Here is a 26,633-nt window from a genome sequence, read left to right on the forward strand (position 1 = left end):
TACAAAATGCCTAGAGTCGGCTGGGCATGGTGGCTCATGCCTATAATCTCAGCACTTTGGGAGGGCGAGGTGGGTGGATCACCTGAGGTCAGAAGTTTGAGACCAGCTTGGCCAACATGGTGAAACCCCGTCTCTACTAAAAATACAAAAATTAGCCAGGCATAGTGGTGCGTGCCTATAATCCCAGCTACTCTGGAGGCTGAGACAGGAGAATCTCTTGAACTCAGGAGCCAGAGGTTGCAGTGAGCTGAGATCACACCACTGCACTCCAGCCTGGGTGACAGAGCAAGATTCCGTCTCAAAAAACATAAGAATAAAATAAAATAAAATAAAAAATAAAATAAAATAAAATAATAAAATAAAATGCTTCGAGTTTGTAAGTTTGATTTGCAATAAACCAAATAACTGCCCTATTCTAGGTAGATGCACTAACGGCTATAGATAAAGCTTTCAGCCTTGCCTTGAACATACATGTTTCACCTTAATTAGACCAATTGCTTTAGTGGTATCTGAAAGAAGTTGAAAGAAAACTTTTGTTGCCATGTATTTCTTTGTTCTAGATACTGTATAAAGGGGCGTGGGAGGGCACCAAGGCCTATGGCTACACCCTGGATGAACGCTACATTCCCATTGTTGGAGCCAAGCATGCTGATCTGGTGAACAGTGAGGTCAGTATGACCTTTTCCTCTCCTAAGTTTGAGAGTCTTTACTGGGGATCAAGGGACTGGTTAGGAAACTCCAGCGATTCTCAATGATGAACGCATTTTACAGCTTAAATACAAAGAGACATATGAGAAGCAGAAAGGTCACTACCTGGCTGGAAAAGTGATCGGTGAATTCCCTGGTGTGGTTCACTGTCTGGATTTCCAAAAGATGAGGAGTGCGGTAAGTAAATGTCCACTTTAACACGGGATTTGTGCCCCATAAGTGTGCTGTCGTGTCTGCCTATTTATAACTTGGTTCAAGTTAGCTGGGAAATGGAGTAGCATAGGTCCTTCCTGAGATTTTCCTCACCCCTCCCAGTCAGCCTGTGGACTCTTGGTAGCTGTGTGCTTCCTCGCTGCCAGTTTCTCCCCAACTATTTAACACTGCGACTGCTTTGTGTCAAGAAAAGGAAAAAGCATCAAGGTCACTATTTACCCTGTGTTATAAAAGGATGGAAAACTTCAGGCCAGGCGCAATGGCTCACACCTGTAATCCCAGCACTTTGGGAGGCCAAGGCAGGCAGATCACCAGAGGTCAGGAGTTCGAGACTGGCCTGGCCAACATGGTGAAACCTCATCTCTACTAAAAATACAAAAATTAGCTGGGCGTGGTGGCGCATGGCTGTAATTCTAGTTACTCGGGATGCTGAGGCATGAGAATTGTTTGAACCCAGGAGGCAGAGGTTGCAGTGAGTGGAGATCATGCCATTGCAATCCAGTCTGGGCAACAGAGTAGGATACCATCTCAAAAAAAAAAAAAAAAAAAAAAAGATGGGAAATTTCAAAAGAAGAAGAATATACTGAAGTATGATTTTTTAACCTTAGTTTATTCTAGAGATACTGATCTATATGGGAAATAAGGATCTAAAAGACATTGATCTGAATAATTTACATTTAAACCCCTTTCTTATTTTTGTCTTTAAAACGTATTAGTTGAACTACAGAAAACATTATGAGGACACCAAAGCAAATGTTCATATCCCCAATGACATGATGAATCACGTGCTGGCTAAAAGGTGCCAGTACATCCTCAGTGACCTGGAGTATCGACACTATTTCCACCAGTGGACGTCTCTTCTGGAAGAACCCAATGTTATACGTGTCCGAAACGCCCAGGAGATCTTGAGTGATGTATGATGTCCCTTCTGCAGCTTGACTCAGCTACAGCTTCCATGACTGTCTTGGCTACCCCCTAACCCTGGCTGCCATGCTCCCATTGTCCCTGTATTCATAAATCTTGCTGCTTCTCAAAACAAAGTGGCATGAGTAACCACTTTTTGGTATAAGAATCCACCCTAAGCCACAGGACACGTATGTTAAATATTTAATTGGTTCAACAGTAGACTCAGACATTGATATTGCTCTCAAGCTTCTTTAGGCTTGGGAATTAAAGACCTTCCAGCTGGTGAGAGGCCCACCTATGTCTTCTAAGCAATAAGCACAGCCAACGGCTGATAGGAAATTATCAAATGCTCAATCGTAAATTCAGAATACCTCCACATTTCATTGTTCTCTCTTTCTTGCAGAATGTGTATAAAGATGACCTGAATTGGTTGAAAGGCATTGGTTGCTACGTTTGGGATACACCCCAAATCCTCCAGGCCAAGAAATCATACGACCTTCAGAGTCAGGTGAGCCACCTTCCTAGAAGGACTGGCTCTCCATAGCTCATCAGAATCCATGGTGGTGTCAGTGGGCTGATGGGCAGGCAGAGAAAGCTTCTGTAACAGTGTAGGCTCTAACTGACCAAAGCCCCTCCTCTCCCAATCAAAGTTCTTCCAGTGGCTTGCTCTGGGGCTGGATCTTCCCAGTCTGAGTCTCTCCTTTGGTTTAAGGCGGTGCACATTTATAACAAAAGTTCATCTGGGAGGTGTTTCTTAGTGAACTACTCTCAAGCATCTGTACCTTAGTTGATCAGGTTAACTTGCAGAGAGTAGGAGGTAGAAGCATCCTTTGATTACAGGTAGATAAGTTTTGGAGGAAAAAAATCAGTATCTGGAAAACTTTTCAGCACGTGGTTCAGCTCTGATGGGGCAGTTGTAATAGAATGTTAAAAGTGAGGGGCTGCTGTCAGGAATGGAGGATAGGCATGGAAAAGGCAACAAAATGGCCAAAATCTCAACCCCCGTCTTGGTCAAGAGAAACTGTTCATTCTAGCAGCCATACAAAGTCTGCAAGACTCTAGAATGACAGCCTGTTTGTTAGGATTAAAGCAGAAACCCAGAAATAAAGGCACATCTAAGTTGGCACAAGCAGCTAAAGCTGATGACAGACCTGTATGTTACCATTTTTGATGACTTTTGTTTTTCTTCACAGCTACAATATACAGCAGCAGGTAAAGAAAATCTACAAAACTATAATCTGGTCACAGACACGCCCCTCTATGTCACTGCTGTTCAGAGTGGCATTAATGCCAGTGAGGTGCGTCTTCCTATACTCCTCTTCCAGGGACAAACTATTTCTTGTCTTTATGTATTTTTGAACAACAGAGGTGAATAACCTATTGTTGCTTGTCTATAGGTGAAATATAAAGAAAATTATCATCAGATTAAGGACAAATACACAACAGTTCTGGAAACAGTGGATTATGACAGAACCAGAAACCTGAAGAATCTTTACAGCAGTGTGAGTTGAGTTTTTTTCCCCCTCTTATATATGAGCCACCTTTCCCCCTGCCCGGACAGTAAGAGAATAAGTGGGATGGACACTCTATCCCTAAAGGCTTTTCTATGATTTTTTCCTGGACCTTCAATCCTAGTTTACCTCATAAAATTCTACTAGGTATAATTAAATAAGCCCCACCCTAAAGAGGAGTCCTGGGAGTTAGTAGGGAGTGTGTGAGAAGGACAGAAACAGAAGGAAAACCTGCTACTCAGAAGCTAACCAGATGCGTTTTCCCATATTCACAAGAAGGTCTTTAATTCCTGCAGAACCTGTACAAGGAGGCCTGGGATAGAGTGAAAGCCACCAGCTACATCCTGCCTTCCAGCACCTTGTCCCTGACACACGCCAAGAACCAGAAGCATCTGGCCAGCCATGTAAGTCAAGCAAAAACATGACAGCTTTCCCACCCTCCCTCCCCTCCCCTGCTCTCCACTCCAAGAATCTTTCAGGCTGATTCACATGTTGTCCAGAAGTAGCCCTAGCATTCCCATGGGCATGTCCAGGAAATAATTCCAAATGCTCAGTCATCAGAGTCTGTGTGCTCACTGCCTCTCTCTCTGCTGCCTGGAGAGAATCACAAGCACTTGCAAGAAGGACAGGATGTGACCTTTCAGGCTGCCTGTCTGCACATGATAATCTCTGCTAGAGCCGGAAGTAAGGATAGGCTGAAGACATAATACACCTTACAAAAATAGACTTTTTCAATAGAATTACATGGATGTAGGGCAAAAATAAACCAGTGAATATGATAACTGGTTATTATACCATCCCCAGTTAATATAAATTATTTTATAGCAATGAAATAGAAAACATTTAGAAGTTGTTTAATTCTCCTTTTTTAGGTAGAACTTTTCTTAGATATAAACATAATTGTAAAACAAACAAACCCTACATCTCATGAGCTGTTTAAATATAGTAGAAGATCGTACGTCCTCTAACTCTTTATGCCTTTAAATCTTATGACCTCTAACCATTAATGCTCTCAAGTAAAACCTTTGTGTGTGTGTGTGTGTGTGTTTTGTTTTAGTTTATTATACTTTAAGTTCTGGGGTACATGTGCAGAACGTGGAGGTTTGTTACATAGGTATACATATGCCATGGCGGTTTGCTGCACCCATCAACCCGTCATCTACATGAGGTATTTCTCCTAATGCTATCTCTCCCCTAGCCCCCTACTCCCTGACAGGACCCGGTGTGTGATGTTCCCCTCCCTGTGTCCATGTGTTCTCACTGTTCAACCCCCACTTATGAGTGAGAACATGCAGTGTTTGGTTTTCTGTTCTTGCGTTAGTTTGCTGAGATTGATGGTTTCAAGCTTCATCCATGTCCCTGCAAAGGACATGAACTCATCCTTTTTTATAGCTGCATAGTATTCCATGGTGTATATATGCCATACTTTCTTTATCCAGTCTATCATTGATGGGCATTTGGGTTGGTTCCAAGACTTTGCTATGGTGAAAAGTGCTGCAATAAACATATGTGTGCATGTGTCTTTATAGTAGAATGATTTATAATCCATTGGGTATATACCCAGTAATGGGATTGCTGGGTCAAATGGTATTTCCAGTTCTAGATCCTTGAGGAATCACCACACTGTCTTCCACAATGGTTGAACTAGTTTACACTCCCACCAACGGTGTAAAAGTGTTCCTATTTCTCCACATCCTCTCCAGCACCTGTTGTTTCCTGACTTTGTAATGATCGCCATTCTAACTGGCGTGAGATGGTATCTCACTGTGGTTTTGATTTGCATTTCTCTAATGACCAGTGATGATGAGCATTTTTCATATAATTGTTGGCCACATAAATGTCTTCTTTTGAGAGGTGTCTGTTCATATCCTTTGCCCACTTTTTGATGGGGTTGTTTGTTTTTTTCTTGTAAATTTGTTTAAGTTCTTTGTAGATTCTGGATAGTAGCCCATTGTCAAAGATGGATAGATTGCAGAAATTTTCTCCCATTCTGTAGGTTGCCTGTTCACTCTGATAGTAGTTTTGATAGTAGTTTCTTTTGCTGTGCAGAAGCTCTTTAGTTTAATTAGATTCCATTTGTCTATTTTGGCCTTTGTTGCCATTGCTTTTGGTGTTTTAGTCATGAAATATTTGCCCATGCCTATGTCCTGAAAGGTATTGCCTAGGTTTTCTTCTGGGGTTTTTATGGTTTTAGGTCTTATGTGTAAATTTTTAGTCCATCTTGAGTTAATTTTTGTATGAGGTGTAAGGAAAGGATCCAGTCTCAGCTTTCTGCATATGGCTAGCCAGTTTTCCCCTATTAAATAGGGAGTCTTCTCCCCATCGCTTGTTTTTGTCAGGTTTGTCAAAGATCAGATGACTGTAGATATGTGGTGTTGTTTCTGAGGCCTCTGTTCTGTTCCGTTGGTCTATATATCTGTTTTGGACCAAGTACCATGGTGTTTTTATTACTTTAGCCTTGTAGTATAGTTTGAAGTCAGATGGCGTAATGCCTCCAGCTTTAGTTTTTTCCAATTCTGTGAAAAAAGTCAATGGTAGCTTGATGGGGATAGCATTGAATCTATAAATTACTTTGGGCAGCATGGCCATTTTCATGATATTGAGTCTTCCTATCTATGAGCATAGAATGTTTTTCCATTTGTTTGTGTCCTCTCTTATTTCCTTGAGCAGTGGTTTGTAGTTCTCCTTGAAGAGGTCCTTCAGATCCCTTGTAAGTTGGATTCCTAGGTATTTTATTATCTTTGTAGCAGTTGTGAATGGGAGTTCACTCATGATTTGGCTGATTGTTACTGGTATATAGGAATGCTTGTGATTTTTGCACATTGATTTTGTATTCTGAGACTCTGCTGAAGTTGCTTATCAGCTTAAGGAGATTTTGGGCTGAGATGATTGGGTTTTCTAAATGTGTAATCAGGTCATCTGCAAACAGAGACAATTTGACTTCCTCTTTTCCTAATTGAAAACCGTTTATTTCTTTCTCTTGCCTCATTGCCCTGGCCAGAACTTCCAACACTATGTTGAATAGGAGTGGTGAGAGAGGGCATCCCTGTCTTGTGCCAGTTTTCAAAGGGAATGCTTCCAGCTTTTGCCTATTCAGTATGATATTGGCTGTGGGTTTGTTATAAATAGCTCTTACTATTTTGAGATACATTCCATCAATACCTAGTTTATTGACAGTTTTTAGCATGAAGGGCTGTTGAATTTTGTCGAATGCCTTTTCTGCATCTATTGAGATTCTGCATCTATTGAGATTCTGCATCTATTGAGATAATCATGTGGTTTTTGTCCTTGGTTCTGTTTATGTGACAGATTACATTTATTGATTTGCATGTGTTGAACCAGGCTTGCATCCCAGCGATGAAGTTGACTTGATCATGGTAGATAAGTTTTTTGATGTGCTGCTGGATTTGGTTTGCCAGTATTTTATTGAGGATTTTCACATTGATGTTCACCAGGGATATTGGCCTAAAATTTTCTATTTTTGTTGTGTCTCTGCCAGGTTTTGGTATCAGGATGATGCTGGCCTCATAAAATGAGTTAGGGAGGATTACCTCTTTTTCTGTTGTTTGGAATAGTTTCAGAAGGAATGGTACCAGCTCCTCCTTGTACCTCTGGTAGAATTTGGGTGTGAATCTGTCTGGTCCTGGACTTTTTTTGGTTGGTAGGCTATTACTGCCTCAATTTCAGAGCCTGTTATTGGTCTATTCAGGGATTCGACTTCTTCCTGGTTTAGTCTTGGGTGGGTGTATGTGTCCAGGAATTTATCCATTTCTTCTAGATTTTCTAGTTTATTTGCGTAGAGGTGTTTATAGTATTCTCTGATGGTAGTTTGCATTTCTGTGGGATCAGTGGTGATATCCCCTTTATCATTTTTTATTGTGTCTATTTGATTCTTCTCTCTTTTCTTCTTTATTAGTCTTGCTAGCGGTCTATTTTGTTAATCTTTTCAAAAAAACAGCTCCTGGATTCATTGATTTTTTTGAAGGGTTTCTCATGTCTCAATCTCCTTCAGTTCTGCTCTGATCTTAATTATTTCTTGTCTTCTGCCAGCTTTTGAATTCGTTTGTTCTTGCTTCTCTAGTTCTTTTAATTGTGATGTCAGGGTGTCAATTTTAGATTTTTCCTGCTTTCTCTTGTGGGCATCTAGTGCCATAAATTTCCCTCTACACACTGCTTTAAATATGTCCCAGAGATTCTGAGTTCAAGTCCTGATATCCTGGTTAATTTTCTGTCTGGTTGATCTGTCTAGTGTCAACAGTGGGTGTTAAAGTCTCCCACTATTATTGTGTTGCAGTCTAAGTCTCTTTGTAGGTCTCCAAGAACTTGTTTTATGAATCTGCGTGCTCCTGTGTTGGGTGCGTATATATTTAGGATAGTTAGCTCTTGTTCCATTGATCCCTTTCCCATTATGTAATGCCCTTCTTTGTCTCTTTTGATCTTTGTTGGTTTAAAGTCTGTGTAAAACCTTTTATTGTAAAATTCCCTGTAAGCTTTATCGTAATTCTTAGCCCAGTTCTGCTTCAGAAAAATTAGAGACTTTATCTCTTAATCGTGAACATTTTATGTAACACTTTAAATCAGCATTTCTCAAACAGGTTTTGGCCATGACTCACAGCGGGAGATTTATTTTTTATTTCAAGTTCACATACACACACACACCCCCCTGAAGTTTACCTGAGTTTCTTCTGGCACAAACGTCTCACAGAAGAGTAGTGACTGCTAGACTAGAGACAGTGCGCTCTGATAATTTCCATTCTGTTCTACTGATTTAAATGCTAGTGACTCAGTAAATTGATTTCACTACTCTACTGGGCTTACAGATGCACAGCTTAGAAATAAAGTTCATTAGACAGTCTATGGAATTATTTAATTTTTACCTGGAGGAAAAAGTAACATATATGATTTTACCCAGACCCAACTCTATCTGGAAGATTGCAAAAAGGAGCAAAGTTGTCATTTTGGAAGAAAAGTACTACAGATAAGCGCGGTGGCTCACGCTTGTAATCCCAGCATTTTGGGAGGCCGAGGCAGGCAGATCACGAGGTCAGGAGATCGAGACCACAATGAAACCCCGTCTCTACTAAAAACACAAAAAATTAGCCGGACGTGGTGGTGGGCGCCTGTAGTCCCAGCTACTCAGAGAGGCTGAGGCAGGAGAATGGCGTGAACCCGGAAGGCAGAGCTTGCAGTGAGCCGAGATCGCGCCACTGCACTCCAGACTGGGTGACAGAGCGAGACTCCGTCTCAAAAAAAAAAAAAAAAAGATTTTAAAAGCTCAAAAGAGGCCTTTTCCTCGAGTCATGAACAAAATTATAGAGGCAAGATTCTTGGCAAATTGGTTTTGGAGCAAGGTAAAACATAGAGAAATTAATCCTTTAAAAGAAGTATTCTGACCTTATTTTAGGAAAAAGGTTTTTGTTGTTGTTGTTGTTGTTGTTGTTTTTTTAAGGGTGCCTTTAAATGCCATCATCTTTGAAGCTGAGAAATAGATTAGATGTAAGAAGCTGATTTTCTGTTTTGGAAAAATCTGGTGGAAATTTTGGTTGGCCTCCAGTCAATGAAGAGCATTGCTGGAATTCTGATACAAATATATACTCCCATCTCTCTTTTGTTACAGAGGTGCAAATCTCTGAGTTGTGGAAGAATTGTCATTTTATTATTGTGTGCTATGAGATTGGATCTTAGTCTCTGTCTTAACCTGGTTTATATAATCATGGAACACTAATTAATGGGCAACATGGCTTAAGAACTAATTGTTATCCCACAGAAGTTGATTGCACTGTATTTTTGAAAGCCTTGTAGGAACTGAAATCCAGGTATTGTGTCTTCTTAGCAGCAGACTTTTCAGTTGTTAAAAACAAAAATATTCCTAAGCACAGTTTTAATCTTGCACTCATTTTAGTAAGAAAAACAAAGCCATTACCACAAGAGAATATTTTTAAATTACATAATCTTTAAAATGAATTGCTTGTAGTAGCAGTAAAAGTACTAGTATTGCTATAGGAATTTTGAAAACAGCAACGAAAATTTCACAGTGCTCTATGTTTAAAAGTACTTTTGATACAGTCTGATTTAAGCTACACGATAACCCCATGGCAGGCGCTACTGCTGTATCTCTCTGTACAGGTGGGGAAATTAGTTCAGAGAAGCGTTGTCCCCAGTGCTGGGTAGATCTCAGAGTCGGGTTTTTCCCATTAAGTCTTATGCTGTTTTAATAATATAAGCCATTACTCTCTAAAACTGTTTCTTCCTTTCTACTTATTCTCTATAGATCAAATATCGGGAAGAATATGAAAAGTTCAAAGCTCTTTATACGTTACCAAGAAGTGTTGATGATGATCCGAACACAGCACGGTGCCTCCGAGTTGGCAAGCTTAACATCGATGTAAGTACAGTCATGCGCCCCTTAACGACTAGGATACATTCTGAGAAATGTGCCACTCGTTATGTGATTCCATTGTTGTGCTAACATCGTAGAGTGCACTTCTACATACCTAGATGGGATAGCCTATTGCTCCTAGACTACAAACCTGTACAGCATGTTACTGTACTGAATACTGTAGGCAACTGTAACACAGTGGCAAGTATTTGTGTATCTAAACATAGAAAAGGTGCAGTAAAAACACAGCATTATAATCTTTTGACTGAAACATTGTTATGCAACACATGAGGGTAACTCCAAAGACCTTACTTCAAATTTAAGTCAAGTAAAATAGCCATGTATTATTAATAGGAACGTTTCTTTTCTTTTCTTTTTTTTAAGACAAGTCTCACTCTGTTGCCCCGGCTGGAGGGTAGTGGTGCAATCACGGCGCACTGCAGCCTCTACTTCTTGGGCTCCGGGAATCATCCCCCCCTCAGCCTGCTGAGTAGCTGGGCCTACAGGCATGCACCACCACACCCAGCTAAGGTTTTAATTTTTTTGTAGCGATTGGAATCTCGCTATGTTGCCCACTCTGGTCTCAAACTCCTGGGCTCAAGTGATTCTCCTGCCTCAGTCTCCCACAGTGCTGGGATTGCAGGTGTGAGTCATCATGCCCAGCCTGAACATTTTCTATTTACCAATGCATATGACACTGACTGTGCACATGTAAAGAAGCTACACATTATTTCAGCTATAATGCTTCATTTTTTAAAAATTTCCCCTGGTATTAATCTATAGAAAATGTCAGAAAACACCAGTCACCGCCCTGCCCCCAACTGTTTGCTGTGAGTTTGTTAGCCTGACTTCTCTGTATGGCCATGATGCCTTGGCACAATTTCCTGTATAACTGGCATGTGATTTTAACTTTACAGCGCCTGTATAGATCAGTTTATGAAAAGAACAAGATGAAAATCCACATCGTGCCCGACATGGTAGAGATGGTTACTGCCAAGGATTCTCAGAAGAAAGTCAGTGAGATTGATTACCGCCTGCACCTCCACGAATGGATTTGCCACCCCGACTTGCAAGTCAATGATCACGTCAGGAAAGTCACAGATCAGATCAGCGATGTAAGCCTGTGACTTAAGAAGGACCCTCCACGGCCCTGCCCCACGGCCCCACCCAGAAAAGCAGCAAACTCACGCATTTCTTTACCTTAGCCTTTTTCCACTATCTGTATGTCCATTTGTCCGACTTGACTTCAGAGCTGTCTCTGGAAGCAGGGCTCTGTGTATGCATGTTTCTGTGGCTCCCCTGAGCCTCTTTGCATAATGCCTTTGCTCCTCATTCCACAAAGGCTTCTGAGTCTAGAATGTACCTGTTTTTAGTGTTAAAGTTATTATGGTCAATTTTTTTTTTTTCTGATCCTCTCTGTCAAAACCCTCTAGATTGTATACAAGGATGACCTCAACTGGCTGAAAGGCATTGGTTGCTACGTCTGGGACACTCCTGAAATCCTCCATGCCAAGCATGCTTATGATCTACGTGATGATGTGAGTTTGCCTTGTTTTGTTCTTTAGTATATTTCCCTTTCTCCATAGTCTAGAGTTAAGAGGAGGTTATGTAAAATAGGGACATTGTCACAGGCCAGCTCTGAGGGGTGGCTGAGCTGAAGAAAGATGCTAGGAGCAGAGCAACCATCTCTCAGGAAGGCATATGGCATTCTTATTAAACAGTGCAGTCCAGGTATGCCATCGTCCTCTGGTGGAGAAGGGACCAGCATCTTCTCTTTCTACGTTTTAGGCTATTTTGGATATATTAACAAGCACTTAATTGTCATTTTAGGAAACTGTCATTTGTTAGTGTTTGTGATGCTATAGACAAGCTCTATTTGTAAAGAGAGGATTTTCCAGGCAAATTAAATACTGTAATGAGGATTTCAGTAAGAAGGTTTAAACTTTCCTAGAAGAGTAGTTATCAAGTGTCCTAGAAGACTCTAGAAGCCCCATATAAGTGTTGGTTACACTGTTATAAAATTCAAATGCATCTCAGTCTGTTGAGTAGTGCTGATGAATATAAATCTCATGAGTTAAAAGCAACCAAACCCTCTATGAAAACCAGCAGTTTCACGCATAAGGAATGGTCCAACATGGGCTTGTTTTCTTCCTCTCGGCAGATCAAGTATAAAGCTCACATGTTGAAAACAAGGAATGACTACAAGCTTGTCACAGATACACCAGTCTACGTGCAGGCTGTCAAAAGTGGGAAACAGCTAAGTGACGTAAGTGTTCCCTGGAGAAGTTAAGTGGACAGTAATAAAGCAGGGCCACCACTCAAGCAGAGGTGGCAAAAACCATAGACGGGGCAGTGCCAAGTCTTTTCTAACTGGGAAACCAGAGTCGGTATGTTTGAAAGCACTGAAGATGCTGCTGGCTATTGTTTCCTGAAACCTGATGCATTCAAGTAGGTTGCTGGGGTGGAGCTGTAGGTGATCCGAGTCTATGAAGTAACTTTGTGCCTTAGCACTTCCAACGTTGTTTTTTTGTGCCCTGTGTCATAGCAAGTTTATTTCTATCTAGGCCATTTAATAAATTAGAGCCAGCTATGGTAGAATAAGAAGCAAGCAGGCTCTAGAGTTAGAGTTGTGGAGTGCAGTCTCACCTCACCACACATTATCTATAAGGCTTAATGAAAAGCACTTAATCCATCTGAGCCTCCCATTCTGATGCATAAAATGGGGATGTTAGAAAGCACCCACTATGATGCCTGACACAGAGCAGGCAAGGCAGGCACAAAGCTGCTCTTTCTTTATTAACTCCACAGGTTGATAAGTCAATATCAGATCCCACCAGTGAGTGCAAACATTGAGACCTATTATTTTGGAACTTCTAGTGGTAAAATGCCCACCCTTCCTCTTCTTGTGCCTGGGCCATCTCTTCTGTTTCTCAGTGTGAGTGTCCACACGCCGGCTCTGATCCTATTGGACAAGCCACAGTAATATGTCAGATGAGTTCTCCAGGCAAAGGGAAGCAGGCTACCGTTATTGTTTTTAAAGAGGGACCTGGGTTCCCATTCTCTTTGCTTCTAACAATGCTTCTTTCTGCACCAGGCTGTCTACCACTATGACTATGTACACAGTGTCAGAGGCAAAGTGGCTCCAACTACCAAAACCGTGGATCTGGACCGGGCCCTTCATGCATACAAGCTCCAGAGTTCGGTGAGCAGTGAGAACTTGAGAGTGCCCAGCAGAAATCCATTCCATCAGCCTCTGTGGAAGCAAGTGGAGCTTGCTTCCTCTTGACCTGACCTTGTATAAATGCTGTTCCATTCACATGAGGTGAAAAAACAAAAACACAGAGCATAATCTATCTTTCCTCCTAGCTGCCAGGATCCCCCTATGGAGCAATCAAACCAACATAATGGGCATGTTTTAGCAATATTTACAAGTTACAAAGAAGAAAGCCAGTATATATTCTCTGCTTTCAAAAAGCTGAAAATCAAGATAACAGAGACAAGGCCTTTAACCTCAATCAAAGATGAACTAGAAATTGTTGCTGGAATTCAGAAGAGAAAGAACCTGGATCCCACCTGCATATTTAACCTGCCTATGCTATGTTACCCAATGGTGCTGATTTGGTCTCAACTTTTCATGTTATTTCCCATCTTGAGTATTAAAAATAATTTTGGGCCAGGTACGGTGGTTCATGCCTGTAATCTCAGCAATTTGGGAGGCTGAGGCGGGCAGATCACCTGAGGTCAGGAGTTCGAGACCAGCCTGGCCAACATGGTGAAACCCCATCTCTACTAAAAATACAAAAAATTAGCCAGGCATGGTAGTGCATGCCTGTAATCCCAGCTACTTGGGAGGCTGAGGCAGGAGAATCTTTTGAACCCAGGAGGCGGAGGTTGCAGTGAGCTGACATCGCGCCACTGCACTCCAGCCCGGGCAACAAAAGCAAAACTCCGTTTCAAATAATAATAATAATAATAATAATAATAATTTTGGCCAAGCACAGTGGCTCATGCCTGTAATCCCAGCACTTTAGGAGGTCATGGCAGGCAGATGGCTTGAGCCTGGAGTTTGAGACCAGCCTGAGCAACATGGTGAAACCCTGTCTGAACAAAAATACAAAAATAAATAAATTAGCCAGGCATAGTGGCATGCATCTGTGGTCCCAGCTACTTGGGAGGTTGAGGTGAAAAGATGACCTAAGCCCAGGGAGGTCAAGGATGCAGTGAACTGTGATGGTGCCACTGCACTGCAGTCTGGGTGACAGAGTGAGACCCTGTCTCAAAAATAAAATAAAAATAATTTGGTTTTTCATATTTTAAATGTAATTCTTAATCCTAAACTCCAAGAGACAGAGTATTAAGGTCACAGACAGACACTCCTCCGTGTCCTCCCTTCCTGCCATGAACACGTGCATCCTGACCTCTTCACGGCCTGATGTCAACACACTGTGTTTGGAGGGGGCAGGAGAGGGTAATACAAACATGTGCCTGGCTATATCTCATGATGGCTTGCATATCATCACCTGAGGATGGAGTAATGGCAGAGGTGACACTTGGTTACCTGTCTTCTCTGCATTTCCCAAATTCTTGCTAGATGCCATACAGCCAACTGGGCATATGTTCGGAAGCATAGAGGAATTAGTTTTTTTTTTTTTTTTTTTCTTTTTTTTTTTAGAGACAGGGTCTCCTCTGTCTCCCAGGCTGGAGTGCAATGGTGCAATCACACCTCACTGCAATCTCAAACTCCTGGGCTCAAGTGATCCTCCCACCGTAGCTTCTTAAGTAACTGGGACTACAGGTACATGCCACTACGCCTGGCTAATTTTAACATTTTTTGTAGAGGTGAGATCTTGCTATGTTGTCCAGGCTGGTCTCAACTCCTGACCTTAAGCAATCCTCCTGCCTTGGCCTCCCAAAGTGTTGGGATTACAGATGTCAGCTACCACACCTGGCCAGGAACTACTTTCAATAAACCATTTCACTCATTGTTCTATTTTTCCAAAACAATAGGTGAAGAGTAATCTGACTCATTTTATGACTCTTAGAATGTATTTAATTCTTTCCTGAAATCAGTTCGGTGAGCATAAGTGTATTAAGTATCTAGTCAAAAACGTAACATGAGCTATATGTGATTTGTTAAGCTGAGATCAGTTACTTGATGCCTGATGTCATTTAACCTGCTCTTCCTCATTCCGGCAGAATCTATACAAAACCAGCCTACGCACCCTGCCCACTGGATATAGACTTCCAGGTGACACTCCTCACTTCAAACACATCAAGGACACCCGTTACATGAGCAGTTATGTGAGTGGTCTCCTCTTCATTGAGATGGGTCTGAAGGTGGGGTGGCGGGAGACTTATATTAATTAATAGCCTGTTCTAATCCTCCAGTCTCACCCTAAAGGTTCAACCTGATAGGATGATGGGAGCTGGAGAGGAGAGACAGCATATTTTTGAGGGGTGCTGTGCAATTGATCGCTTCTGCAATTCAGCAGTGCCTGGGTAGCCCTGTGGGTTAGAACAGGATGTTCTTGGGAGCCTTGGCTGAGGGCCCATGGCTGTCATGATGCCTCTACTTCTGCTGGCCTTACTTAGCACAGATGCACCCTGAATTATCCCAAGCCATTTACTGGAAATGCAACTTCACCCACACACTACTGAGGTGTGGTGATAGTATCATCTTCCTTCTGCTATGTTTCACTGCAGAAGATATAACATCACCATGTGTTCCTTTGAAAAGAAGACTTCTTGCCTAGCTGCTGGCTGATATTTAGCTCACTACTTATCCTCTGTGCACAGTTCACAGAAGGCTAGAGGGGTACACAGGCTCTTACTACCTGTAGCTTGCTCAGATGATGACCCTCATGTTGCCCTTCTCCACTTTTTACAAGTACTCAACTGGGACTTGATGCATTTACCGCATGGGGAAGTCTTAGGGAAACTGTGGCCATCCCAGTAAGTCTGGCCTGCAGACCACAACCAGCCACTGGTGGAATAATAAGCTCTCCCTCTGTGCTACCCTTCATAGTCCTGGGAATCAAACCTGGTGGCCAGAAAGGACCCAATAACCTGTGGCTCAATAATGTACTTCCAAAGTAGACAGTCACAGATTTAATAATCTAACACCTTTACACTGTTGGTGGGACTGTAAACTAGTTCAACCATTGTGGAAGTCAGTGTGGCGATTCCTCAGGGATCTAGAACTAGAAATACCATTTGACCCAGCCATCCCATTACTGGGTATATACCCAAAGGACTATAAATCATGCTGCTATAAAGACACATGCACACGTATGTTTATTGCGGCACTATTCACAATAGCAAAGAGTTGGAACCAACCCAGATGTCCAACAACAATAGACTGGATTAAGAAAATGTGGCACATATACACCATGGAATACTATGCAGCCATAAAAAATGATGAGTTCGTGTCCTTTGTAGGGACATGGATGAAACTGGAAAACATCATTCTCAGTAAACTATCGCAAGAACAAAAAACCAAACACCGCATGTTCTCGCTCATAGGTGGGAATTGAACAATGAGAACTCATGGACACAGGAAGGGGAACATCACACTCCGGGGACTGTTGTGGGGTGGGGGGAGGGGGGAGGGACAGCATTAGGAGATACACCTAATGCTAAATGACGAGTTAATGGGTGCAGGAAATCAACATGGCACATGGATACATATGTAACAAACCTGCACATTGTGCACATGTACCCTAAAACCTAAAGTATAATAAAAAAAAAAAAAAGAGACTCAAAAAAAAAATAATAATAATAATCTAACACCTAAAAGATGTGTTTAAATGGTTGGTTAAAATCAGTCCACGAAGCTATTCATCAGTCTTAAATACATTCTCTTGTTTCTTCTTTGTATTTTCTAATTTTCTAGCCACATTGGGGCTAAAAATAAAGATTTTTCTCTGGCATTTTGCATATCTCCCTACAAACAGATTTCACCTAGGCAAGGTCGAATTTTATTCTTTTCTGGGCCTGGTTTTATTTTCCAATACATAATTTTCAAGGCCTGGATTAATATTGAAATTTTGTCAATGACTTTTCTTCATACTTAATCCTTAAAAAGAGCAATTTTTCAAATAAAGGTGACATCTCTTTTCTATTTGGAGAAATGTAATGTTGCTCCTTGTTTACCCATCATTGATCTCATTCTCACTTTGCTTTTGCAGTTCAAGTACAAAGAAGCCTATGAACACACCAAGGCATATGGCTATACACTTGGCCCCAAAGATGTTCCATTTGTCCACGTCCGGAGAGTCAACAATGTTACCAGCGAGGTATCTGAATGCTGATTCTCCAAGAGACATATTGAGTTTCAATAGCCATGGCTTTGTTTGAAATGTATTAAGAATTAATTGTATTTCAGTTGTAAACTTACATACCAGCAAAAACGAAAAAGGTCCTTATTGTCACATTTTGATACTGATATTTCTTGGTAGTGGTTTTTTGTATTTGGTAATGCCTTGGAGAGGCTTCCATAGATTCTGATGCAAAACCTTTCTAAAGAATTAATTTCTTCTTTTGACATTTACATTCAAAATCTTTAATAAGGTTGCATTTTAGTCTGACTCATGATCCTGGTTTTCTACACCAACTATTGGTTTGCATATCTGATCCTACTATGCAACCATCTGATAGAAGGTGGAAGGCTTTGTGCTCAGAATTCTTCACCTAAATGAAAAAACTCTTATTTTCTCCTTTTTTCCTAATCTCAATCATTTTCTATATCCTCGATATTTCCTCCCCTCCTCCTTATGTAAAATATTTTATTCTTGATTAGTCAGTAGATGCCCTCGTCATCCCCTACTAAATGCCTGTAATGATATTTCCTCCAACGTAGAGACTGTATCGGGAATTGTACCACAAACTTAAAGACAAGATCCATACAACTCCCGATACCCCTGAGATCCGCCAAGTCAAGAAGACACAAGAGGCTGTCAGTGAGGTGGGTATTTTCTTAGGAAAGACAGGGAGTAGAGACTAGGGATGAATGTCAATCATTTGATCTCTAATACGTGTGTTTTGGGGTATTTTTTTTCTTTAGTTGATTTACAAATCAGACTTCTTCAAGATGCAGGGCCACATGATCTCTCTGCCATACACACCCCAAGTGATCCATTGCCGCTACGTGGGAGACATCACCAGTGATGTAAGCATCTCGTAGGGGTCTTTCTGTAGTAGTCTTACCAAGACGCAGGCTTGTTTTCAGCAGTTAAAACAACCAGTGGTCTTTGAACAGCCTTTTCTGATAAGCACTTCTAAACAAAGAGTATAAGTTGGAGGTAAGACAGTGTGGGAGGAGGATGCCACAATTCTACACCTATGGAAACAGTAATAAGAGGACCACTTGGGGAAGACAGAATTGCCATCATTCTTGATCACTCAGTGACCACCATTCTACATTCAACACGGAATCATTCCAACTCCTCACTCCCTAACTCCCTATGTGGCCTCTGTCCCAGGTCATGTTGAGTGTTTTCCTCTCACTCATCCCTACTCTGACCCCGTTAGCAACTTCTTGCTGCCATTTTTTTCATTCTCCTTGTATGTTCTCTCCTCCTAAATGACCAATCCATTCAATCTGTTCTTTTCTCCAATCAATATTATAGTAATAAAATAATAGCAGTGTTCTCTCCTCAGCTAGGGCTAGAGACTTAAATGAAAAAAACCATGACTTATTTGCGTGCAAGTAAACTAAGAGTACAAGGTAGATGAACCGGCCGGGCACGGTGGCTCACGCCTGTAATCCCAGCACTTTGGGAGGCTGAGGTGGGCAGATCACCTGAGGTCAGGAGTTCGAGACCAGCCTGGCCAATATGGTGAAACCCCGTCTCTACTAAAAATACAAAAATTAGCTGGGCATGATGATGTACGCCTGTAATCCCAGCTACTAGGGAGGCTGAGGCAGGAGAATTGCTTGAACTCAGGAGGCGGAGGTTGCAGTGAGCCAAGATCTTGGCATTGCACTCCAGCCTGGGCAACAAGAATGAAACTCTGTCTCAAAAAAAAAAAAAAAAAGTAGATGAACCAAAATGAAAGATACAGTAATTAAGAAGTGTTGCTACTCCATCTTTTGTGTTTCCTGATTTACATTTACTTATGACCAGCTATATTTCTGTGTTTGTCTCTCAGATTAAATACAAAGAGGACTTGCAGGTCCTGAAGGGATTTGGCTGCTTCCTGTATGACACTCCTGACATGGTCCGTTCCCGGCACCTGCGGAAGCTCTGGGTGAGTGCACATCATCACAATGCATAATTACCCCCCGCACAGCTGGATGCCCCCATCACCAGCCTCCAGGGCTAGGCTGAAGGGATCTTAGCCTGCAGCTACTTTTAAGGGGAAATTTATCACTAACTCACTTGAGCAGATTATCACCTGCCTAATGTGATCTGTGCCTCCTATGAAAGGTGCTTAGTTAAATGACAATTGTTTTTGCTTCTGCCTGGGAAGACATCCAGGACAGATGAAAGCCCTGCTCAGCTTACACATGCCAGACATTTGAAAGACAACATGACGTGAATCCCTTAAATGATTAATCAACTTGTATTTCTCTTTTTTTTTTTAAGTCTAATTACCTATATACTGATAAGGCAAGGAAGATGCGAGACAAATACAAAGTGGTGCTTGACACTCCAGAATACAGAAAAGTGCAAGAACTGAAGACACATCTGAGTGAGGTAAAGACACTTTACTTGTCACTAAAGTCAACCAAATTGACCAGTACAAACTGAATGACTCCACAAGGCTCTTAGTTCCTCTAGTGATCGCTGTTCAGGCAACTGCAGCAGGTAAAATATTTCCCCTCTTAACTGTGGAACGGCTACTGTGTCTAAGCAAGTCAACCAACTGCAATTTACCTCAGTTTACTTATTTTGCCCCTTTTTGGTAAGATAAGCATATTCATACTTGCTCTTCCTATGTCTAGGGCTGATGAGGGGTTTTGCATGATTTTATAGATTAGAAAGACCTTTTTTTTTTTTTTCTTTTTTTTGGGGATGGAGTTTCGCTCCTGTTGCCCAGGCTGAAGTGCAATGGCGCAATCTCGGCTCACTGCAACCTGTCTCCTGGGTTCATGAGATTCTCCTGCCTCAGCCTCCAGAGTAACTAGGATTACAGGCATGCGTCACCACGCCTGGCTAATTTTATATTTTTGGTAGAGACGGGGTTTCTCCATGTTGGCCAGGCTGGTCTCTTAACTCCCAACCTCAGGTGATCTGCCCACCTCGGCCTTCCAAAGTGCTGGAATTACAGGCGTGAGCCGCCGCACCTGGCCTAGAAAGACCTTCTTACTTATTATTTTTGTTGTCTCTAAACTTATTTCAAAATTTTCTTTATCAGGAGCGCTGAGCGTGGCAGTGCCATTGGAGAAGGCTTCAGTGGCTCCCTGCTCTGCTGCCCATTCAGTAAAATTCAGACTACTTAGTTTCATTTTCATCTGGCATTGAGGCTCCTGATATATTGCAGTTATTTGTGAATAGATCTGATTTTCTCACCTAGTGTTGGTTCCTTGATGATTGGGCCCCATGTTATTTATGTGTGTCCCATAGTGCCTTGGCCATAATAGATGTGCATGTTTGCCAAAGGGCATTTCACAAGTGTAAATGGTTGCTCTTCTTATAGGTCAGTTGGCCATTCTCATTCTACTGTCACTCTGGTATTGTAGCTCCATTCATCAGTTTGTGCATTCACCATTCTGTATTGTGGCTTCACCCAGCTGAGCATTGGCTTCCAGGCCATTTCATCCTTCTAGGTAGCTCTGATGGCTGCTGATTAGGAATCTTAGGCTCTTAGTGATGCCCTGAAATACCAAATGTCACCCTCAGTGGAGGGATATGCAGCTTCCTATACTCAGTGAGCGAGAGACAGAGGATGACTAACTCTTCAGCTTTTGCAAATGCAACATTGAGCCAATTTGCTTTCCTAAAAGCTTCACTGTGTTATTTCAGCCAGTGCTCGCACTCAGACTGGAATGCTCACGTTATTTTTATCCTGGTAAAGTTGTGCTTTTCCACTCTGGCTCAGTATGAGAATCACCTGTGGAATATTTAAAAACCACCCAGAAAGGGCCCTGACTCCTAGTTCCACACCAGACTCTGATTCTCTGTGTCTGGGCATCTATATACTTTTAGATGCTCCATAGAGATTCTGTTTAATAATATGCAGCCTGTGTTGAAAACCACTGCACCACATCTCTCCTCCAGCTACCAAATAATAATAAAAAAAAATTGGTAACTTATAGTGCTTCAGAGTAAAGAAAACTCTGAAATACCTTTACTCTTTTTGGCTTTCTGGGTTCAGAATTATCTAAAACTTTAGTTTCTCCTCTTCCCAATTCCCAGGGGGATTTTGTGCAACTTGCGCATCAGCACTGAGGAAGAAGAATGGATATTTTTCAGTGGAGCAGTTTGCACCACATTTGCCTCCCCATAAGAATGACCCAGGCTTGATAAAATGCTGATCCAAGCCATTCTCCTGAATTTAGAAGGGTTGGGAGACAGCCTACAAATCTGTTTTTAATAAGAACCGTGGGGGTCAGGAGGGGTTAATATCAGGAAAGTTTGGAAAACATTGAGTTAGTAAAAAGTGTGATGGCCAAAAGAAGTTACCAACTTTTGAGTTTTCAATTGTATAGATTCTTGACATATACACGTTTGTAGTACTAGGAAGCAGGGACATTGTCGCAAGAAGCATAAGCAATGCATACCTAAGTGCAGGGGAAATATAATACACAGAGAAATGTATAATTCTAGAAATGGCATAGAGGCCAAGCACAGTGGTACATAGCTACTGTCCTGGCTACTTGGGAGGCTGAGACCAGAGGATCACTGGAGTGCAGGAGTTTGAGGCCAGCCTGGGCAATATAGTGAGACCCTGTCTCTAAAAATAAATATATAAGTACAATTTAAAAATAAGAAAAAAATTGCTTGGGAGAATTGGGTTTTAGTCCCAGATTTACTTCCAATTAGCCATATGACCTTATGTAATTCACAACTTTAGCACCCTAATTTCCTAAACTGAAGAATTGGACTAAATGATGATTTGAGCTCCTTTTAACCATAAAATTTTAAGAGTTGTTGATTTACTTTACTCAAAATTTAGCTTGGAAGAAACATTAAGTTTTCATTTAGTTTATCTCTTTCAATAGTAACACGAAAAAAAACAGTCCCAAACACACGAGCTACATTTTAACTTGCAGTCATATATAATTCAGATTTAAAGAAATTGACGTCTGTGTGTGTGTGTGTTTCTTACATTTTATCTGTTCAACTGGTATTTATATCCATGATTAGAATTTATTTGGTATCCATTTGTTCTTTCTCATTTGCCTCATTATATTAAATTCCTTCAACATTTATTAGGCAACTATTATTTTTTAGGCCCTTTGTCTGAGCTCTAGTTGATGAAAGGATCGTACCACTGAACTACTGTGCCCTAGTCTTGGAGAAGAAACAGGCATTGGTGTGACAAATGGCCTTATATAGGAAGAGTCAAGACAGCATGGACTCTTGGAGTTTTCCAGGCAAATAAGAGGGAGAAGAACATTTCAGGCAGGAAAGACAGTCTGTGAAAGTAGCCATAATGAGTTCTAGTAACTGGGACTAGTTTACATAGCACATGGAGGGTGTGGAAGGATGCTGGGAAATGAAGCTATTATAGAAACATGGGTTGGAGCCAGGTTATAAAAACTTGTAGGTGTTATATAAATGACCTTGGACTTTTGGAAAAATCACTGAAGAATTATTTCTATGAAGAATAGATTTGAGCATTAAGAAAATACGTATCTCAGACTTTTGAAAGATGGGTGACTCATGTGGGGTGATCCAATAAAGGAGTTGAGCAGGTGGTTTTGACATGTAGAAAATAAGATGGAAGGCGAACTAGGGCAGTGGTGTTGGCAAAGAATCAGATTTCAGGAATATCACAAAGTGAGGAGCCCAGGATTCACGACCATTTTGATGTAGGAATAAGGGAGGAGCCTAGGATGACTCCCCCAAGTTTCTGGCCTGAGTAACTGGGATATCAACGAGTCATTTAGCAAAATAGAGAAAATAGGAGAAGAAGCAATTTGAGATAGAGATAGAGGCAATATAAAGAATTATACATTGAACATGGTAAATCACCCAAATTCAGAAAGTTGTAGAAAACTTGGGTCTGGAGCTCAGGAAAGATGCTGGATATGTAGATTTGGAAGTCATCAATCTCAAAGTGATGCTTGAGATCACAGGTACAGATGAGATCACCCCAGGAGAATGTACTGGGTGAAAGGGGCCAATCCTTTACCCCAGCTAACAGCAGCCTTTGCATGAGGGCAGAACCAGAGGGAGGCAGATGAGGAGGCCTAAAAGACAGGAGGCCACCTAGGGAAGAATGGTGGAATGGAAGCCAGAGAAGAGAGTTTTCAGGAATGAAACACTGAGCAGCTTCAGTTGCTACAGAGAAGTGTTCATGGCAATCATGAGGTTCTTGGTAGTCTCAATGAATGTGACTTCATTGACGTGGGTAGGTGAGAGCCAAACTATGGTCTTGAGAAATTAATCAAAAGAGAGGCAAAGAAGAAACACAGGCAACTTGGCTGAGACAAGAAGAATGAAGGCCACTGGCTAGAGACTGGAAAAGGCTTAATTAATGACCGGAGGTCTTGAGTCTGTTTGCAGGTGAAGAGAGAGGGTTGGGAAAACAGGAAGAGTGGAAGATACAGAGGAGATGGAGACAATTGCTGGAATAGGGTACTAGAAGGGGCAACTGCGAATGGGACCAACAACACAGCAGGAGGCTTGAATTTTGGACAGGCTAGAGAATGTCTCTTGTTTTGACACAGGGGAAAAAAAGATAAGGAGGGTGTAGGAGGTAAATAAAAGGTGGGTTTATTGGGAAGAAACTGCAGTCATTGCAGTGGGAGGGCTCCTGCCTTTTCTATGTAAAAGCAGTGAAGGCATCTGCAGAGAACATAACATGCCCATGAAACAGAAGTGATGGTGATGACTTGGTTTATGTCTAGCTGGTCTACAGAGCTGCAGGCAAGAAGCAGAAGTCAATCTTTACTTCAGTTCCTGATACTCCTGATCTTTTAAGAGCCAAGCGAGGGCAGAAGCTTCAGAGTCAGGTAAGCTCAGAGGTTCATAAACCTGCCACTCGGGCATCACAGGGGGTGATTATGTGTGCCTGGCCTCACCTGGCCAGTGGCAGACTCACACACTTGGTTGTCCTGGCTGCAACCTCATGCCCATTAACACTGCACTTGAAGAAGCAGTTCTCTTTGGGGCCATGATAATTATGGTTGTGTTTTACTCAGGCAAGGGATGCCACATCTTCTTTCCTAAGTGTTATAAAACTTGTGTTTTGGAGTAATGAAAATAATTGCTTGATCATTCTATAGGATCTTCCTGTTATCTGCAAACAAAGCTGTTATTTCATGCAGTCAAGCAAAAATGAGGGGAAAATATGTTGAGGGATCTATCAATCAGAATCCTCTCACTCTTCTGTTAGCATTCTTTATCACATGGCTTTGCTTGGATCATACTCAGCGGTAGGCATATTAGATAACTGGAGTATGTATATGTGTTTTCAAATATGAGACACAGAGAGAACTGAACAGAAATGCATATAACAAAAAAACAAGCAAACATCAGGACAGTAAGCAGATGCCACCTTCCCACTGAATGGTTAGAAATGAATGAAGTGGACTGAATGCTAAATACTAAATGCTTTATCTCTATGACACCTCACTTTCTTCTATTATTCAGTATCTGTATGTTGAACTTGCCACCAAAGAGAGACCCCATCATCATGCTGGAAACCAGACCACAGCCTTGAAGCATGCTAAAGACGTGAAGGACATGGTCAGCGAGGTAAGATGGGAATTCAGCACTGAGGCACTGGGTAAGAGGAAAAATACTTTGTTAAAACCTTCACCTGCTACCTCTGATCAGAGAGCTCATTACTATAAATGGTGCTCAGCATCATCAAAACACAAAAGGCAGAGCTATTCTCTTAAAGTGTGTAACACATTGTGCCCCTCCACAAGACCTGTGGCTTGGTTGGAAATTGGGAAGACACTTAAACTTGTCTCTCTCTTCTGTACTTATTTCTCAGAAAAAGTACAAGATTCAATATGAAAAGATGAAGGACAAGTACACTCCGGTTCCAGATACGCCAATCCTCATCAGAGCCAAGAGGGCTTACTGGAATGCCAGTGATGTATGCATCCCTTCCTTTTTTCTTCTGTTGTGATAGGGAGAGCTGAGGTTGAAGTACCTAAGAAACATAACATATTTCAGCCATATCCATAGTTCTAAATCATGGCCCAGGAAAAAAACACATATTTTTTTTAAGGAGAAAAAAACAAAACAAAAACGCCCAAACAATACTAGTCAGGCAAAGCAGCTGAGAGATACCAGAAGCCTATTCTTCTCAATTCTCTCCTGAGTAAAAATATGACCCTTTCTTGTAATTCTTCAGTAGCATTTTCTGGGGATACTTGACAGTTAATTTACTTATCCATAAAATTATGGTCTTGCAGTCAGCCAGACATGGATTCAAATCCTGATGCTGTTACTTGCCTGCTGTATGACTCTATATCATCTGTCTAATTTTTCCGAGTCTCTTTTCATATATGTGGAATGACAATGAGAATTGTGATAATTAAATAAAACCAAACAAGATAATGTGTGTGTGTCTAGCATGCTGCTGGGCTCCTAGTTGACACTCAGAAAATGTTTGTTCCCTTTCTTCTCTTAATTGCATATAGATCATGTGAATGATGCATGACACAGTGGTTAAAATTGGGGGGACAGACGTTCATTTTCCATATCACGCAATCGAGGGCAAGGCTGCCTTTTAATGGTAATAATCTGTTAATAATCTGTTAATGAAGATGTGAAGTAGTGAATCCAAGGTAAATAGCCAGTCCTTACGGGTTTTGTGTCTCAGGGTCCAACCAGGAATTCACTGTACCCATTACCAGAGCCACACCCCTAGAGGAATAGACATGTTGGGACTTAAACTGAGCCAAAAATCAAGCCAACTTCATGACCCCCTCAACTGAGCAACATAGCTCTAGGATTTCAAGGCATCTTAAGGTGATTGCAGTGAGCCCTAAGCAGAAAAGAGAAGGTACAGCAAATGTGAACAATATCTCAGTTCCATAATTTTGTTAGGAATTTTTATTTGGAGCAGAGAAGAGCCTACTAGTTAGAAAAAGGCAATGCCAGTTAGTGCTTAAAATATAAGCTGGGAAAAAATCATATATTCTCCTCAAAATCTACCTTATAGGATATTTTTCGTCTTCTTGTGACATCCTTTATCATTATCACTTCAAAGTTACTGTTGAATATTTATTTGAACCAAGCTGAATTAATATCTTACAGCGGTGACCACACATTGAAATTGGCCCTGGGATTCATCATGCCCCACTGGACAGTGCCATCCCTAGGGCTTTATCAGTAGCAATTCTGATAACTCTAATCTTTACAATAGTCTAATGTAACAAGGGTAGTATCTGGCATTTAATATTCAGTATTAACCGTGGCTAGCCCCACAAGTAGATCTAAGCAATCTTATGATCCATCTAAAAAACAAAATTACAAAGTCAAAGAAAAGACATCTTTCATTGTGTTTGCTCAGTTATCACAAAAGAACTGTTTGACGTTGAAAATAGGTTGTGCAGAGAAGCACCCATCTTGTGTAGATTAGATGAATCTTCTATGATATTCTCAGGTTATAATCAGAGCTGTTTTCTCTTGAAATATCACAAAGATAAAGATTATAATGAAACAAAGTTTTAAGACTGCTTAGTGGAGAAGGCACTTTAATACCAGGAGTTAGAAGCTAAACCTTTTTCCCTTTTCCATGTACATTAGCATATCTTGGGCTCAACAATGTTGTTTGTTTGGGTT

The 26,633-nt window shown here is 41.3% G+C and overlaps 1 protein-coding gene across 2 annotated transcripts in view; it reads left to right on the forward strand.

Annotated features, from left to right (window-relative positions):
- Positions 1-26,633, forward strand: part of NEB (nebulin) — a 230,402-nt gene that overhangs the window by 150,412 nt on the left and 53,357 nt on the right. For both annotated transcript variants that reach the window (XM_030797596.1, XM_030797595.1), the window contains 21 exons: positions 561-668; positions 772-885; positions 1,638-1,835; positions 2,231-2,335; positions 3,021-3,125; positions 3,225-3,329; positions 3,635-3,742; positions 9,610-9,723; positions 10,635-10,832; positions 11,151-11,255; positions 11,879-11,983; positions 12,812-12,919; positions 14,914-15,018; positions 16,905-17,012; positions 17,576-17,680; positions 17,780-17,884; positions 18,868-18,966; positions 19,305-19,415; positions 23,738-23,842; positions 24,483-24,587; positions 24,832-24,936. In XM_030797596.1, the coding sequence (XP_030653456.1) occupies positions 561-668; positions 772-885; positions 1,638-1,835; positions 2,231-2,335; positions 3,021-3,125; positions 3,225-3,329; positions 3,635-3,742; positions 9,610-9,723; positions 10,635-10,832; positions 11,151-11,255; positions 11,879-11,983; positions 12,812-12,919; positions 14,914-15,018; positions 16,905-17,012; positions 17,576-17,680; positions 17,780-17,884; positions 18,868-18,966; positions 19,305-19,415; positions 23,738-23,842; positions 24,483-24,587; positions 24,832-24,936 (2,421 nt within the window). The remainder of the gene's footprint in view (positions 1-560; positions 669-771; positions 886-1,637; positions 1,836-2,230; positions 2,336-3,020; positions 3,126-3,224; positions 3,330-3,634; positions 3,743-9,609; positions 9,724-10,634; positions 10,833-11,150; positions 11,256-11,878; positions 11,984-12,811; positions 12,920-14,913; positions 15,019-16,904; positions 17,013-17,575; positions 17,681-17,779; positions 17,885-18,867; positions 18,967-19,304; positions 19,416-23,737; positions 23,843-24,482; positions 24,588-24,831; positions 24,937-26,633) is intronic.

Source organism: Nomascus leucogenys, chromosome 17, assembly GCF_006542625.1.
Source record: "Nomascus leucogenys isolate Asia chromosome 17, Asia_NLE_v1, whole genome shotgun sequence".
In the NCBI taxonomy this organism is placed as follows: Eukaryota; Metazoa; Chordata; class Mammalia; order Primates; family Hylobatidae; genus Nomascus; species Nomascus leucogenys.